This window comes from Hevea brasiliensis, chromosome 17 (genome assembly GCF_030052815.1).
Source record: "Hevea brasiliensis isolate MT/VB/25A 57/8 chromosome 17, ASM3005281v1, whole genome shotgun sequence".
Taxonomy (NCBI): Eukaryota; Viridiplantae; Streptophyta; class Magnoliopsida; order Malpighiales; family Euphorbiaceae; genus Hevea; species Hevea brasiliensis.
In genome coordinates this window covers 17409088-17424501 of record NC_079509.1, presented here as the reverse complement: position 1 = coordinate 17424501, position 15414 = coordinate 17409088, and the positions used below count along the sequence as shown (strand labels likewise).

General features: G+C 32.6%; 1 protein-coding gene across 3 annotated transcripts; it reads right to left on the bottom strand.

Moving 5' to 3' along the window:
- Positions 1-1144: 1144 nt before the first annotated feature.
- LOC110650572 (probable 3-hydroxyisobutyrate dehydrogenase, mitochondrial) lies at positions 1145-13477 on the bottom strand. Of its 3 annotated transcripts, none has more exons than XR_002493995.2 (10): positions 13272-13477; positions 12158-12246; positions 11814-11928; positions 10473-10623; positions 9880-9962; positions 8294-8389; positions 7151-7289; positions 3124-3208; positions 1994-2073; positions 1145-1550 (listed from the first exon to the last, which is right to left on the bottom strand). XR_002493995.2 is itself a non-coding variant. In XM_021805602.2 (10 exons), exons 1-10 carry the CDS (start codon positions 13386-13388, stop codon positions 1463-1465), a joined length of 1047 nt encoding a protein of 348 aa, XP_021661294.2. In that variant the 5' UTR covers positions 13389-13477; the 3' UTR covers positions 1145-1462. The 3 variants fall into 3 exon arrangements, 2 of the variants coding, with proteins under 2 accessions (XP_021661294.2, XP_021661295.2); XM_021805602.2 differs by having other exon boundaries at positions 7147-7289; XM_021805603.2 differs by having other exon boundaries at positions 7147-7289; positions 8294-8403; positions 9897-9962.
- Between the last annotated feature and the right edge of the window lie 1937 nt (positions 13478-15414).

The following is a 15414-nucleotide window of genomic DNA, read 5'->3' as shown; positions in this document are numbered from 1 at the left end:
TACATAAGATTGATTATTCAAAATAATATATAATATTTAATGCATTTACTAAAAATAATTTATTTTACCAAAATTATTTTTTAAAAATGACAAATTTATAACATGGTATAAAAATGTTGAAGAAAAAGTTATAATTTAAAAAAAAAAATTTAAAGCCATAGTCTGGTATGAGTTTAATTTTATTTTGAACCAATTTGTTGTTATTTTTATATTTTCTAATTTCTATAATATAAAAGCTAGTATTGACAACCGTTGTTTAGAAATTATTTTATAATAATTATTTATCATTTTAAAAAAAATTAAGAAATATCAATTTTTTAAATTTTAATTTTATTATTAATTTTTTAATTTTAATTTTATTTCTATTGAGTACAATAATTATTTGTATAATTTATTAAAACTCATTTTAATTATTTAGGGTGATAAAGAATAATTTAACTAAATTAAAGAATATTATATTATAATTTTAATTATTTTTTTAATTATCGTATAAAAATTTTAAAAGAAAGGAGTAAATTTTATTACTTAATATTTTTATTTGTTTTAATGGTATATTTATTTTTATTGATATATTATTTATGTGTCCAATACATGTAATTTAATGTTCTATATACTTATAATAAATAAAATAGTAAATTTCTTTTTCATCTACTCAACTTCTACTTCATTTCTTGGGTAAAATGTTAGATTTAACTCTTATACTATTGAAAAAGTTTAAGTTAATCAATTTTTAATTTTTTATCTACATTAACTCAAAAGTTTCAATTTAAATTTAATTTAACCTAAAAATTAAAATTTGAGTTAAATTTCTTGATTTAAATAAAAAATTAAGAAATTTAATTTCTCAATTTCTTAATTTAATCCAAAAAATCAAGAAGTTTAATTTTTTTTATTTTCTTAATTTTTAGACTAAATTAAGTTTAAATTAAAACTTTTAACTAAATTGGACAAAAAGTTGAAAATGAGAGGGTATAATTGAACTTAGCCTCATTTCTTGTCTCTGTTTCTCTATCAATCCTCAACTGCAGCTTGCCTCTCTCCTTTATGGATTACTGATTCGGTTTGCCTCCGTGTTGTAGAACAAATTTATAAATGAAAAAACAAATGCATGGATAGATCTCTTTAGAATTAAATTTGTAGAATCTGTGAAAAATCATAATGATTCATTATCATTGCCATCAGGCTATGGAAAATGTTACAGGATTCATTTTAGCATTTATTTATACTGAAAGGACAATACTTGATTCAATTTGCACTAACCAAAAACTCCACTTCAAATTCTATGTACTACAGGAAATGTTGAGAATTGGGTGAAGCTCCAAGTATTTCAATATCTGGCGCAGATAATTTGTTGGCGATTGTCACCCACAAAAAATCTAGGCTAGACTCGGTCCCAAGTAGGAAGCCCTTGCTCCATCCTTGCTTGAGGATCTTATATAATCAGCAACTCTCATTGATCAAGCTACTGCTCATCCTTACCAAAGTAATAATGGCGGAAAGCGCAGGAGAAGTCCTTCATTTCATGACCATCCTTGCACAGCTTTGTGTATCTGCACAAAACAATCAGCTTATCAGAAAGCATGGTCCAGCAAAGCACATTAAGATTGTATTAACACTTCCAAATTTCTTTCTTCTTTTTGCTTGTAATATTCATCAGAATCTGTTATCTTCATTTGAATCAAAAGGGATGGAGAATATCACTATGGAATTTAAAAAATGCTTTGGACTATAGAATTTCACGAAGTTTAGCGCAGAATTGAGAGCTTGTAAAGTTTAATAAATGTTCATCATCCAGTTCAAAAAAAACAGCTGCTTTCCTTGGACAGTTTCTGCAGAAACTGCCATGGCTGCAGGAAGTAGAATTTTAGAAGAGCAAATAGCAGTTCAAATCTTCTTGATATTATCCTAACAAAGAGAAAATATTCCTGGGGGATTATGAACAAAAAGAATTATCGCCTTGTTCAATGAGTGGTTATGTGGCAAAGGCACTTACATCTCTAATGCTTGGGATGTCAGAGGGCATTTAAGACCGACTGCTTTAGCTGATGCTGCAACAAGGCTCAAGTCTTTGGCCTGCATCATACAGAAGAACAATATTATCAAAGCTCATAGTAACCTCCAAATTGCAATTAGTATTTAGTAAGGAAAAATAAATGTTATTTTCCAGACAAATTGCAAAGATAAGATGGAATAAATTACCCAGTCAGAACAGTACCATTATATGAACAGAACAAAAGGCACACTTGGATAAATTGCATGATACAGTGACTTTTAGGGTAAATTTCACTAGTTTCCAGTAATTTATAAGACTGCCTACCTTTGAGTTTCAGAAAGGAAATGGCTACCCTACACCCAAGCCATATGTAAAGATAGATAAACACACTTCAGGAGAGCTGCTTTTTAAATCTTGAAAGTATGCCTGTAATTTCATTATGTTACAGGAGAGGTTTGTAATTTAACCTTGTAATAAAGGCGAGAAAATTTATGTCAAGTTTTATTTCAAATTCCTATTCGAATTTGGTTTCTTATTTTAGAGTTTTCTATTTGTGACTTGACTTGGTAAATAAGTACAAAGTTTTCCCCCTTGTTCTACAAGGAGTACTTGACATGAAAACTCTATGAATAGAGACTACCAGTAAGAATTTGATGACCCAAGAGTAACATCGTGTTGAGGCTGAAAGATGTACACATTCTAAAAGGCACATTGAGATCTATCATTATGGTGGTATTAGTTGCAATGTTATCGTGGTAGATGAGTGTTGTATGACAAACTTGAAAGTTATGGGTATTTGGGTTTTTGAGAGAGACGCATCATAAACAGTGTTGATACGGGACGATGTCAGGTATATGCCAATCAACGCATCCAATATCAGAAAAGTCAATAAACAAGCTTCAAAAGAAACGTCCAACTAGTATATGGCGTTTGGAAGGCCACAGCTTTATTATAAAGACATGGGTAAAACTTGCATGTGTAAAAGAAGTTAAAATGCTAATGCTCATGCTTTATTAAGGCTCTTGACCCCAAGTGCTACATTGAGTAACTTGATAATCACAGAATAAATGACAAAAATCTTTTCCAATGCAGTATTCAAATGTTAGCAGAGGTAGGCTGAGACCACCTACCATGAGCTTAGATGCAAATCCACCAGCATAATCCATTGAAGCAGGCACCCCTTCCATAACTCCAGGAACTGGGTTATAACTATCACTGCCATATAAGGTATTTCATTAGAACGTACAAACCATTTTTAGAGCAAGACTCAGAACATCAGCAGATCTCAGTATGGGAAAGAATAGTCATTCTTGCCTTCTTGTCATAGAAAACTACAATCCTCATGTTAAACTTGCTCTTGAAAACAACCTTTTTCTATTAGCTTTACAATGTGTAAATATGCCTCCGGAGTATTTCTTAATAATTGCACTAAAAATGAAAAAGAAAAACAAAGAAAGTACTCAATGCAAGTTCATCAGAGAGCAGTGTAAACTTAACAGGAAATCTGATCATTTGACGTGGATTAGCCAATCATTAAGTTGGCATCACATGTGACTCAAAAGATCAGGAATTCTTTGCAGAGTAGTTTGGGTCAGAAGTCAAGGTGCTTGATCATCATATTTTGTGACATTTACTGCCAGCCTCAAGGTTACCAAACTATTTTGAACTCTAGAGAAGGTTTTTGATCTTCATATTATTTACTTGTACCGAAGGAATTTTAAATTCATAGTCATCTAGTTCAAACTCAGCCTAAGTAGTTTGCGCTTAGCTAGTCCCAAGCCCGGATAAAGGAAGAGGGTTGCGGTAGGTGACAACCAGCGTAAAAATTTTGTCACACCTTATGATATGGATTCAAATGATATAAACGTTGGGGCGTCCTCTACTTACGACGCGCTACATCGGAGGCTGGGTGTAGTGAGAAATATGCAAGGGTGTAGGGCGTTCACCGAAAGCGATGCGCCATGCCGGCCCCCGAGTGTGGTGTTAAATGAGCAAGGGTTCTCACATCATGGACGAGTCTGGGTAAAGAAGTTAGTACATAGGACAGATAGTAGAACAGATAGTGAAACAGAACACAAGATAGACATAAAAAACAATAGAAGATATCATAGAAGAAGACCAATTAGGAAGGAACAGGATAGGAGGAGGATAAGGTTGGTACTGGGAATGTTGAATCACTTACAGAAAATTAATGGAGCTTGTGGATACCTTGGAAAGGAGAAGGGTGAATATTGCTTGCATTCAGGAGACTAAATGGGTAGGAGAGAAAAGCAAGGAAGTGCATAATTCAGGGTATAAACTGTGGTTTGCCAGAAAGGAGAGAAACAAGAACGGAGTGGGCATAATCATAGACAGGACATTGAAAGATGCTGTAATAGCTGTGAAAAGAGTAGGAGATAGAATTATACTAGTAAAGCTAGTACTAGAAGGAGAAACAATAAATGTAATTAGTACTTATGCCCCATAAATAGGACTAGATAGTGAGAGTAAACAAAGGTTTTGGAAAGATATGAATGATTTAATGCAAAGCATACCGAATGAAGAGAATGTTTTCATTAGTGGAGATTTGAATGGACATGTAGGAAGTGATAGGCAAGGTTATGAGAATGTTCATGGAGGTTTTGGTTTTGGCAATCGAAATGAGAAGGGAAAAAGCATCCTGAATTTTGCTATGGCATACGACCTAATATTAGCAAATACCTACTTAATAAAAAGAGAGTCGCATTTAGTGACTTTCAAAAGTGGGCAACATAGAAGCCAAATCGATTTCCTCTTAACCAAGAAGACAAATAAAGCTCTATGCAAGGATTGCAAGGTCATTCCAGGAAAGGCTTTAACAAGTCAACATCGGTTAGTGGTCTTGGATGTCAAGTTTAGGAACAATTCAAGTAAGGTCAGAAGAAATAGTGTAGCTCGAACAAAGTGGTGGGAGTTCAAAGGAGTAAAGCAATTGAAGTTCAAAAATGAGCTTATCGAGTCCAAAGCATAGAAGCTGGATATGGAGGCAAATTATATGTGGATACAGATGGCATCAAAGATTAGAGAAGTAACTAGAAAGTACTTGGAGAGTCTAAAGGACACAAACCACCCTCAAAAGAGAGATGGTGGTGGAATGAGAAAGTACAAAAGGCAGTGAAGAGAAAAATGGAATGGTATAAAAAATTACCTAAATGTGATAATAATGAGGCATATGAATAGTATAAACTAACAAAGAAATAGGCAAAAAAGGCAGTTAGTCAAGCAAAAGCACAGGCCTTTGAAAAGTTATATGAGAAACTTGAAACTAAAGAAGGGGAGAAGGATATTTATAGATTAGCAAGGAGGAGAGAAAGGAAATATCAAGATCTTAATCAAGTTAGGTGCATTAAGGATAAAGAAGGAAAAGTGTTGGTGAAAGATGAGGACATTAAAGAAATATGGAGAAATTATTTTAATGATCTCTTTAATAATAGTCAAAATGATAATAATGTGAATATAGACTATAGAACAATAGAAAAGAATGTGAATTATACTAGAAGGATTAAATCTTTATAAGTAAAGGAATCACTTAAGACAATAAAAATGGGTAAAGCCTGTGGACCCGATGGAATATCAATTGAAGTGTGGAAGTATTTAGGAGATATGGGAGTGGCATGGTTAACTAAATTATTTAATAAGATTCTAAATTCAAAAAAAATGTCTGATGAATGGAGGAGTGTTTTAGTACTTATTTTTAAAAATAAGGGAAACATGCAGAATTGCTCAAACTATAGGGGAATTAAACTCATGAGCCATACTATGAAGTTGTGGGAGAGAGTTGTGGAGCATCGACTACGTCATGATACTTTTATCTCTCTCAATTAATTTGGATTCATGCCCGGTCGTTCAACTATGGAAGCGTTCTTTCTCATTAGAAGCTTGAAGGAGAAATATAGAGATGTGAGGAAAGATCCACACATGATTTTTATTGATTTGGAGAAGGCTTATGATAGTGTTCCAAGAGATGTCTTATGGAATGTATTGGAACAAAAAAGAGTATCTATTATGTACATACAACTGTTGAAAGATATGTATGAAGGAGCAACTACTATTGTGCGCACAGTGGAAAGGGACACAAGAGATTTTCCGATCTCAATTGGATTATACCAAGGATCAGCTATAAGCCCTTATCTTTTTACATTAGTTTTAGATGAATTGACGAAAAATATACAAGAGAGTATTCCTTGGTGCATAATATTTGCAGATGATATTGTTCTAATGGATGAGACGCGAGAAGGAGTCGATAGAAAGCTAGAGCTTTGAAGAAGTACTCTAGAGTCAAAGAGCTTTAAGTTAAGTAGAACGAAGACAGAATACATGCATTGCAAGTTCAGTGAAGGCCAAACTGGTGATAGGGAATGAGTTAATTTGGACGGAGTGGTACTGTCCCAAAGTAATCACTTTAAATATCTCGGCTCAGTCCTTCAAGTAGATGGGGGATGTGAGGAGGATGTTAGTCATAGGATTAAAGCCGGATGGTTGAAGTGGAAATATGCCACGGGAGTTTTATGTGATCGCAAGACTCCCTATAAGTTGAAAGGAAAATTTTACTGTACAGCCATACGACCGGTTATGTTATATGGTAGTAAGTGTTGGGCACTGAAAGAGTCGTATGAATCTAAGATAAGAGTTGCAGAGATGAAAATGTTAAGGTGGATGAGTGGTCATACTAGACTAGATAAAATCCGTAATAAGAGTATTAGAGAAAAGGTGGAGTGGTGCCAATTGAGGATAAGTTGAGAGAAGGGAGATTGAGGTGGTTTGGTCATATGAAGCGTAGACATACAGATGCTCCAGTTAGACAAGTAGAGCATATTAGGTTAGAGAACAGAAAGAAAAAAAGGGGTAGACCTAAATTAACTTAAAGGAGAGTAGTACAACATGACCTAGAAGCATTACACATTTCTGAGGATTTAACCCAAAATCGTTTAGAGTGGAGAAAGTGAATCCATATAGCCGACCCCAAATTTTTGGGATAAAGGCTTAGTCAAGTTGAGTTGAGTTGAGTCATCTAGTTCAAGTTTAAATCAAACTCAAAATTTGGCCAGTTCAAGAGGCTGGCTTTTCTGTGGCATCATTTGAAAGAAAGCTTTTAAATGTTACTATAGATGGGACAGTAGAAAAGCATTGGATACCTACTCCAACATCGAGCACTTGAAGAGTTAAAAACCTTTGTTAGAGTGTCAGCTTCAATTCCAAGTGACTGACCAAGAGCAAGGGCTTCTGATACCCCAAGCATGCTCACGGCCATTGCCAAATTGTTGCAAATTTTTGCTGCCTAAATAACAAAGCAAACAATAAAGATATCAGATGCTCAAATATGAATAGAGGCAGGTGAAGCTAAAGTGCTAAATAAAATATTTATTTGGAAATTGGACTACTTCTGCAAGCACGAATGATTACAATTTGTTTTTTACCAGACCCATTTTTTCTCATTTTACAGAAATCTGCACCATATCAATCCTGGATAACAACCAGAACAGACAGATGAATACTTAAGTACAAATAGTCAGTGAAAAGCATTTGATCAAAGAAAGCTTAAATCACTGGATAGGCTGCATTACAGCCCAACTTATTTTCAGATGTCACATGGATAGCAAGACATGAAAGATGGCTGCTTCAAAATCCAAGATATCAGGCTTATAGAGCATGCCATACATAAGTATCTGATGTCCTCAAAGCAAATTAATTTAGGTTTGTTTTTCTAAGGAAATAAAATATAGTAGAATGTCTAAGATCACAAGGAAAGATCTACATATTGCAACCAGGCGTATGTAAGGGATCAGGAGGTAGCATTACAGCAGTGGCCATGCTTTAGAATCATAAAGAAATAATAGTCAACTTAACAATTTGAACTATTACATCTGTTGGAGTCTAGTATATATCCGTAGGATTTTGCAACCAATAATTTTTCATGTCTAGCATTGACAATAAGAACCAATGGATGAGACATGAGTTATACTAGTTGCGACAATCTTTAGCACTCTGAATGATCCGTTTTACCAGAAATTGAAAATTCCTCATTTTATGGTACCAGTACAACTTTCAGTTACACAAAGAAAGATGACTATATGCAGACAATTCCCATTATAAATCCATTATCATTGAAGCACAGAAGCATAAAAATCAGCTATGAAAAGGGAAAATGCAAGAGAAACTACAAATGCATAATAAATCTGATTTCACCTATCAATAATCTCAAAAAAGAAAGATAAACCAAAAAATACAATAAAAGAAAGGTTAATGGAAGGATATTAGCCCGGAGTGTTTATGAGAACATACTGAACCAGTTCCTGCTCCACCACAATAGATAGTGTTTTTGCCCATTGACAGAAACAAGGGTTTGGCAGCCAGACAAGCATCCTCAGAGCCACCAACCTGGATGAAAACATCTATTTTCCATGAAATTAATATCAAAAGGGAAAAACTTCAGCCCCCCCACCCCCCACCAACATAATATTTTTTATATTTATTTGGATTCAATACACACTCATCATCCATAAATTTTTTTATCTAAGGCACTAATGCCCAAATATAAGACTAAACAGAAACTCAAAAAATCAATGGCAAATGAATTTAATGGCTTCCAAGGATAAGTAACAGGGGGAAAATATAATATTTGACTCAATTGAACTAGTTTTTTATCTCAAAGTTGGGGTTCAACTGCATGACTCCTTTGCCTCTCTTCCAACCAGTCTTGAGTCATATTCTTAGTAAGATGTTTCAAATCAAAACATTTCTTGCAACTTTCGTGCAGATCATTTTCGGTACACATGCCAGAATGCGGTCGCTCTTTCTCACAAGTGCATCAAAAGTTTATTTTGCATAAAAGGGGAAAATATTGATATCATGAATTTTAAAAAGAATATAGGCAAAACTGAAATTTCCACCATGGCATATCTGTCCAAAGACCATGTTCAATTGACACCAAAATGATTATCACTTATAGAAATACTTCCTATGAAATACAACATTTACTGAAATCATCAATATGATTTGAAATTTTTCCCCTCAAAATTACCAAAATATGAAAGTTGGTCAAGTTTGGAATGTCAGAAGGTTTAAGTTGGATTTGGGTTTGGGTCTTTCAATACTATTGTAACTGAGCAAATGGTGTTTAACAGTTAACCCAAACCCAACCCTCAAGCTACATCCAAGAAGAACACAAATACAAGAAATGAACCATTCAAGTTGAACAGTGAGGAAGACTGACTATTGTATAATATGTCATACAACTATTTTGGCCAAAAATCTAATCCTCTTCCTAAGGGACATCTAATGGTTTGAAAGTTCACTGTTCAAATCCAAAAACTATTGTGGATGTATTTTTATCAGATCAAAGAGTATTACTGTCCTTGTGTAGCACGCTGCTTGGTGGGCCTCCAAGTGGGCCAAAAGAAACCAAAAGAAAATTCTGCCTATTTAGGGATCCTTTTTTTTTTTAATCTTCCCATCTTGTAAACTCAAAACGACAAAAACTAACACTGGATCCAGGTAAAGCTCATAGTCTCAATTAGGAAAGCGCAACCCCTTCAGCTAGTTTGCTTCCCTAGATCCAATTTTAGAATGGTGGATTAGATATGATAACCCAAACTCACTTTCAAATGTTCTATGGAATGAAAATGCATAGAAGCACTTGAATAAACCCACTACTACTGACATTCAGCTTGAGTCATGACAGTGCGAAGGAAAGAAAAAACTGTTAACTTTACTCTGATCCATTATGAATTCCTCCTCTATATAAGCACACTGCAAACCTAAAAAAGTATGGTGTCTTATTAATGACTAAGTTAAGCTACATACTGAATCAGGCCATGGTGATCATGTGATATATATTCATTGGAAAGAAGTCAGACTTAAAGCTATACCATAAAAGTGAGAGTACCCGCTTCTGCAGCAAGAACACCTCCGGACACAGGAGCATCCAACATGACAGGTTTCTCCCAAAAACCTGCATAAAACATATTTACTCAATGCATAGAACAGAGGCAGAGGAAGAATAAGATATTACTCAATCTTTAAGAGAAGAACACTGTTAAGTCCAAAATTTTGAAAAGACTACAAATTGATTCTACATGAACTTGAAGTATTAATGAAATTATACTTATCTTATGTTCCATCTACCACAAGTACTTCAGTTTTAGTGTTCATCAAGAACCAAAACCCCTGGGAGCTTTTAAGAAGGATTCCTACAAAATAGGTACATGACTTCTACATGTGTGTGTGTGTGTGAGAGAGAGAGAGAGAATCAAACCTACAATAGTAGTCAATATATTCAACACTATCAATTGACAAATTGTACTGAAACTTTCACTTAGTAATCACATACATTTGAGAAATGAAAGAGCAGCCAACTAATGCTTCAGAACCATATGCATATAATGGAAAAGTACACTTGAATAATTTGTGGTTGAATTCTATTAAGAAAACAGTTTGATTATTACTTTTTATGAAGTTATACCTTTCTTTTCTTTTAAAAGGAAGTTGGATACAGCTGCAGAAACCTTTCTTGATGTTTCAGGATCAATCGTTGATGAATCTATAAACAAATGTGGTCTCAGGCGACTTTCACCATCAAGCAACCCATTTGGTCCGGTGTAGACATCCAATACCTGGATAATTTGGACTAGAACATTCAAACTGACAACAAGGCAGAATCAACAAAAATAGAAACGTTCAAGCAAAAAGCTTTCAAAATGCTTATGGTAGGTCCAAAGTTCAAACCAGCAACAGACCTTAAGAAAAATGAAAGCATTTAGACTAACAGAATTAAGACTGCATATAGATGTAAATACATGAAGATATATAAGAAGAATGCTTATGTATTAAACTGGGAGTTTTTATTCATTCAAGTATCTGTGTATATGTAATATTCATTACCACTGGTTCTTAAGTTGCAGTTCTTAAATGAAATTGCATATTGGTTTAATATGATCATCCTGGAAACCTATATTTTTTAAAACAGGCTGCAGCTCTTCATGAAAAACTCTTATGAAAACCATTTTAAATTCCAAATTTTTACTTTTACTTGCTTTTTTTAATTTAGGCAAGTCAAGTAATTTAATTTGATATAGCATGTCTACAAATACATTATCAAAATTCTTCAAGTCAAATAATTTAATTTAATATAGCATGCACGTCCATATGTATAAGAAGTGTGATAAGTTAGTAGTGGAATGAGTAAGAAGGGAAATGGGGGACCTAAAATGGGGTGGAGGGAAGTAGTATCAAAAGATTTACAATTTCTAGATACTGATGCGGAATTGGTTTCAAATATAGCTTAATGGCGAAAAAGGATTCATATAGCTAACCCCAACTAAATCAAGACTTAGTTGTTGTTGTTGTTGTTGTATAGCACATATATAAATACATTATCAAAATTCTTTGGCATGGAGGATGAGATCACGACACGAATAGATCAAGAATGCAGAGTATAAAGTGCCTCAAGAGCACAATAAACTCTTAGCAACATATTAAGACAAGATTTTGTCATATGTGTCAGATTTTGGTTTATTTTTATTTTATTCAGTTTATCTTTTTTTCTTTTGGTCTATGAAAGGAGGAAGAAGAAGCATATTAGATCTTTGCATGAATAAGACCTTATTTATTTAGATTATGTGTTACAGTGCAGAGTATTTTGTATTCATATCCAAAAACTGTTGGAAACATGGTGAAGCAATGAAGCAATACCTTTAAAAGGTAAGTACATTATTGAAGACCAAAGAAGGCAACCATGCAAGAAACAGCATAGATCCTGAATATCAAAAAAAAAAAAAAAGCCAAATAAAATCACAAAACTCACATGAGATGATGAGGGTAACATTGTAATTACAACATCACTAGCTTCTGCAACTTCAAATGGTGTTTGTTTTGCTGGAACTCCCTTGTCAGTAAACATCTTGATGACATTACAATTTCTGAAACAAAATCAAATTTGCCCATTTGATATTGAGTACAGGTGAATACACCTTTATCTCCACATATTAGGACACACAACCAAAATTATAATGCTGACAAAAGAGTTTACACATCTGATTACTAAGATGCCTCTACCCAGTATTAACAGACCTATGTTGAATTTAAATAAACTTTATACTTATAGAAGCTACAGTAACAAAATTGCAAGAAAAAAGGTTTGTGCCATACACGTCATGAACAACCACTTTGTATCCAGCCTTAATTAGGTTGTTTGCCATTCTGGATCCCATATTTCCCAGCCCAATGAATCCAACACTCTGCAACACATCAGTCATTCATAATGCAACAATTAGAGGAATATGCATGAAAATTATAAAATGCAACATGGCAATTGGCAAAAAAAGAAGACACCACACCACAATTCAATTAATTTCATCAAAGATAGACATAGTAGCCCATCATTCTTTTTAAAACCAAGTATATCAATTTTTTTTTTTTGACATGACCTAGAGTATGTGCCTTTTACAGAACAAATAACAATAAAGGAAAACGAGTACCATTGTCATCTTCAATTGTTCAACCAAAGAATATCCACAAGTTGCTAATGGCTCATTAAAATTAAGGCCTTGAAGTGAACATATTAGCCTTATTCAAATTTAGCAGAGAGGTTGCTTGTTTATTACAAATAATTTTGGAATATACATAGATTGGATGCACCAAATGAAATCCACCAAAAACCATTCTTGAAAAGCAATGTTTTCAACTTCATAGTATTTATATATGGTTCCACTTGACCAGAGACAATTTTATCACAAATGATAAGTTAAAAGAGGACCATTGACAACCACAGATTTTATTTCTGCAATTTCATTCTTGCATATTGACAAGATAGTTTTAAATGTTTCGTTGGTCAATTTGAATGACCATCACATCATAATACGCAAGTGAAGAATAACACAAGGAGGAAAAAAAATCAAAAACCCATAATCAAAAATTTGGCTTTGTTTCTTAAAATCATGAGTTGTATTAAACATAAATAATTAAAGTGAAACTTTATAAACAGTTTATGCGTATTCAAGTTCCTTCTCTTGCCATTACTACAGCAACAACAGAGACAGATATTCAAATTAAATCAACTTAAGGGTCACATATACATATTGATAATTGATTAGTTCCTTAAAGACATAAGAATAATTTAGTATAAAACCCAGTACTTAAATCCCGATATATTTGACTTTATGTGAAATCCAATGAGAATCTGGCCATGTGTGATTCTAGCCCAAATCATCAAAAAAAGAGTAATTTGAAGAAAAAGGGTACATTTGAGAGCAAATTACAGAACCTCAAACTGAGAACAGGGTGGTGATGTAGAGAAGCTGCAAACTGGAGCATATGTAGAGAGTGTGGATTTGGTGTTGAAGATAGAAAGTAGTGATCTCACTCTGTATAGTGTTGCCATGGATAACTCTCCCACACAAGCTTGAGCTCAGAGAAAGCTGTGTCAAATTTTATTATTCCTTTGTTCCTTCAAGGTTGCTTTGTTCTTTCTGATATCTGTCCTATACACGTCACTTTCTATTTTAAAATAATAATTTATTTATTAATAAATTTTTATTTAATATACATTAAAAAAATTTATTAATCTCAAAAATAATTTAATAATAGAAATTATTAAAATTTTTAATATAATAATATAAATGAAGAATATATTAAAAAAAGGTTTAAACAAAATTTATTATTTTAATTTTATTTTAAAAAATAAAAATAAGTCTATATGTTTGAGATTATGGGATTATTATACAAATTATATATCTGAAAATGTTTTGGATTTGTTTCTTTTGCGGGAAAAGAAAGAAAATTTTTCTTGCTTTGGACAAGAACGGGATAATGTGAAATTCCCTTAATATTTGCTTTCAAAATGGAAATAAAATGGAAGAAAATATAATTTTTTAATTTATAATTTTTTAAGTAATATATATAATTTATTTTTTAATTGATTAAGAACACACAATAAAAAAAGAAAAAAGGTAAATCCTCTTTGATAAAATTATAATAATTTATAATAATTTTTATAATTATATAAATATTTTTTTAGTAAAAAAAGTAAATTTTGATAATAAAAAGTAGAAAAAACATATTTTAGTAACATGTTATTTGCAAGTTTTATTAATTATTACGGAGAGTAAAAAGGATAAAATTGTTAACTGGTGTTAAACTGTATAGCAAGTCCCCTGCGCTCTTAGGCTAGTACAGCAAGTTGAGCTTCACTTATTTGACTATATGTACGAGCCTGCCTGCTGGTTTCCTCATTATCAACGATGCCTAAATCATAAGTATTAAAGTGTATTTTTCCAAAAAAAAATTATATGACATTCACAATAAAATTTATTTTTTAAATTTAAAATATTACAAGAAAATTATTATTTAAATCAGTTTCAAAATTATAATATATTTTCACTATGTTAACTTTGCATTTTTTGTTTATAGGAAATCAATATAATAGATAATATTGCATGACAATTCAATGTCTTTTGATATGTTAAATTAATCCTAAAAGGATTATATCCAATTGCAGAAATTGAATAAATATCATAGTTAATTTATCTAGCAAAAATTAGAAACCTCCATAAGAGAAACAAAATATTAGATAAACAAAATAAAACTCTTAATGAGAGAGAAAATAAGTGAAAATTTTATAAAAAAATAAATAAAATGGATAAAAATATTTTTTTTTTTAAATAGAGAAAAAAGATAGATATAAGGGAATGATAGCAATTAGGATTTTAAAGACAAATTTTTAGTGCCTCAAATCAATTATTATTATTATTATTATTTTGAAATAATAGAGCCATTATGTCTAGGTCCCCTGTCTGACCAAAAAGAGTGCCTCTATATATATATATATATACACACACACTTAAAAGTTCTTGATAAGAACAAACATTGTATCCTTTCTTTTGTGGTCCTGCATGCAGAGCTCTCTTCATTCTATAATCAATAATTTGCCCAATTCATTAGTGGAATTATTCTTGCATATTTAAGTAGTTAAAAACCCATTAGTACGCTCAAAGCCTCATGGTTCATGGCATGGTGATCAAGGTTTAATTCCGCCAATTTGATGGCTGAAGAGATTTGAACCAGAGAATTTCCTCAAAACTTTACATGGAGAACCATCAGACCAAAGGCCTAGTAGTTAGATATCCCTTCTAATATAATAGATTGTTATTATTAGCAGCAGGTAGTAGCTACAATTGGCATAGTGAGTGAGCTAATAATTAGTAGTTGGAGGGAGGAAAGGTGCCAAATCAATGGCTAATAATTCAACTAAAATTGGAATTTTGAGGAATCTTGCAGTCCCAAGCCCATCTTGCCTTGCCACCTGGACCTGAAAACTGGTAATAGAAATGAGGGTGGCAGGCTCAACAGCATCCCCCATATACCATAAATAAAACTTCAGGAGCCCATAGAGTTCACTCAACTAACAA

What these genes read in the sequence shown, in the direction of transcription:
- LOC110650572 (XM_021805602.2), bottom strand. Translation starts at nt 13,388, where the DNA reads ATGGCAACACTATACAGAGTGAGATCACTACTTTCTATCTTCAACACC. An exon ending in CACCCTGTTCTCAGTTTGAG is followed by an intron (nt 12,247 to 13,271) that starts GTTCTGTAATTT and finishes GATGTGTTGCAG; the next exon opens with AGTGTTGGATTCATTGGGCT. An exon ending in AAAGTGGTTGTTCATGACGT is followed by an intron (nt 11,929 to 12,157) that starts GTATGGCACAAA and finishes ATTTTGTTTCAG; the next exon opens with AAATTGTAATGTCATCAAGA.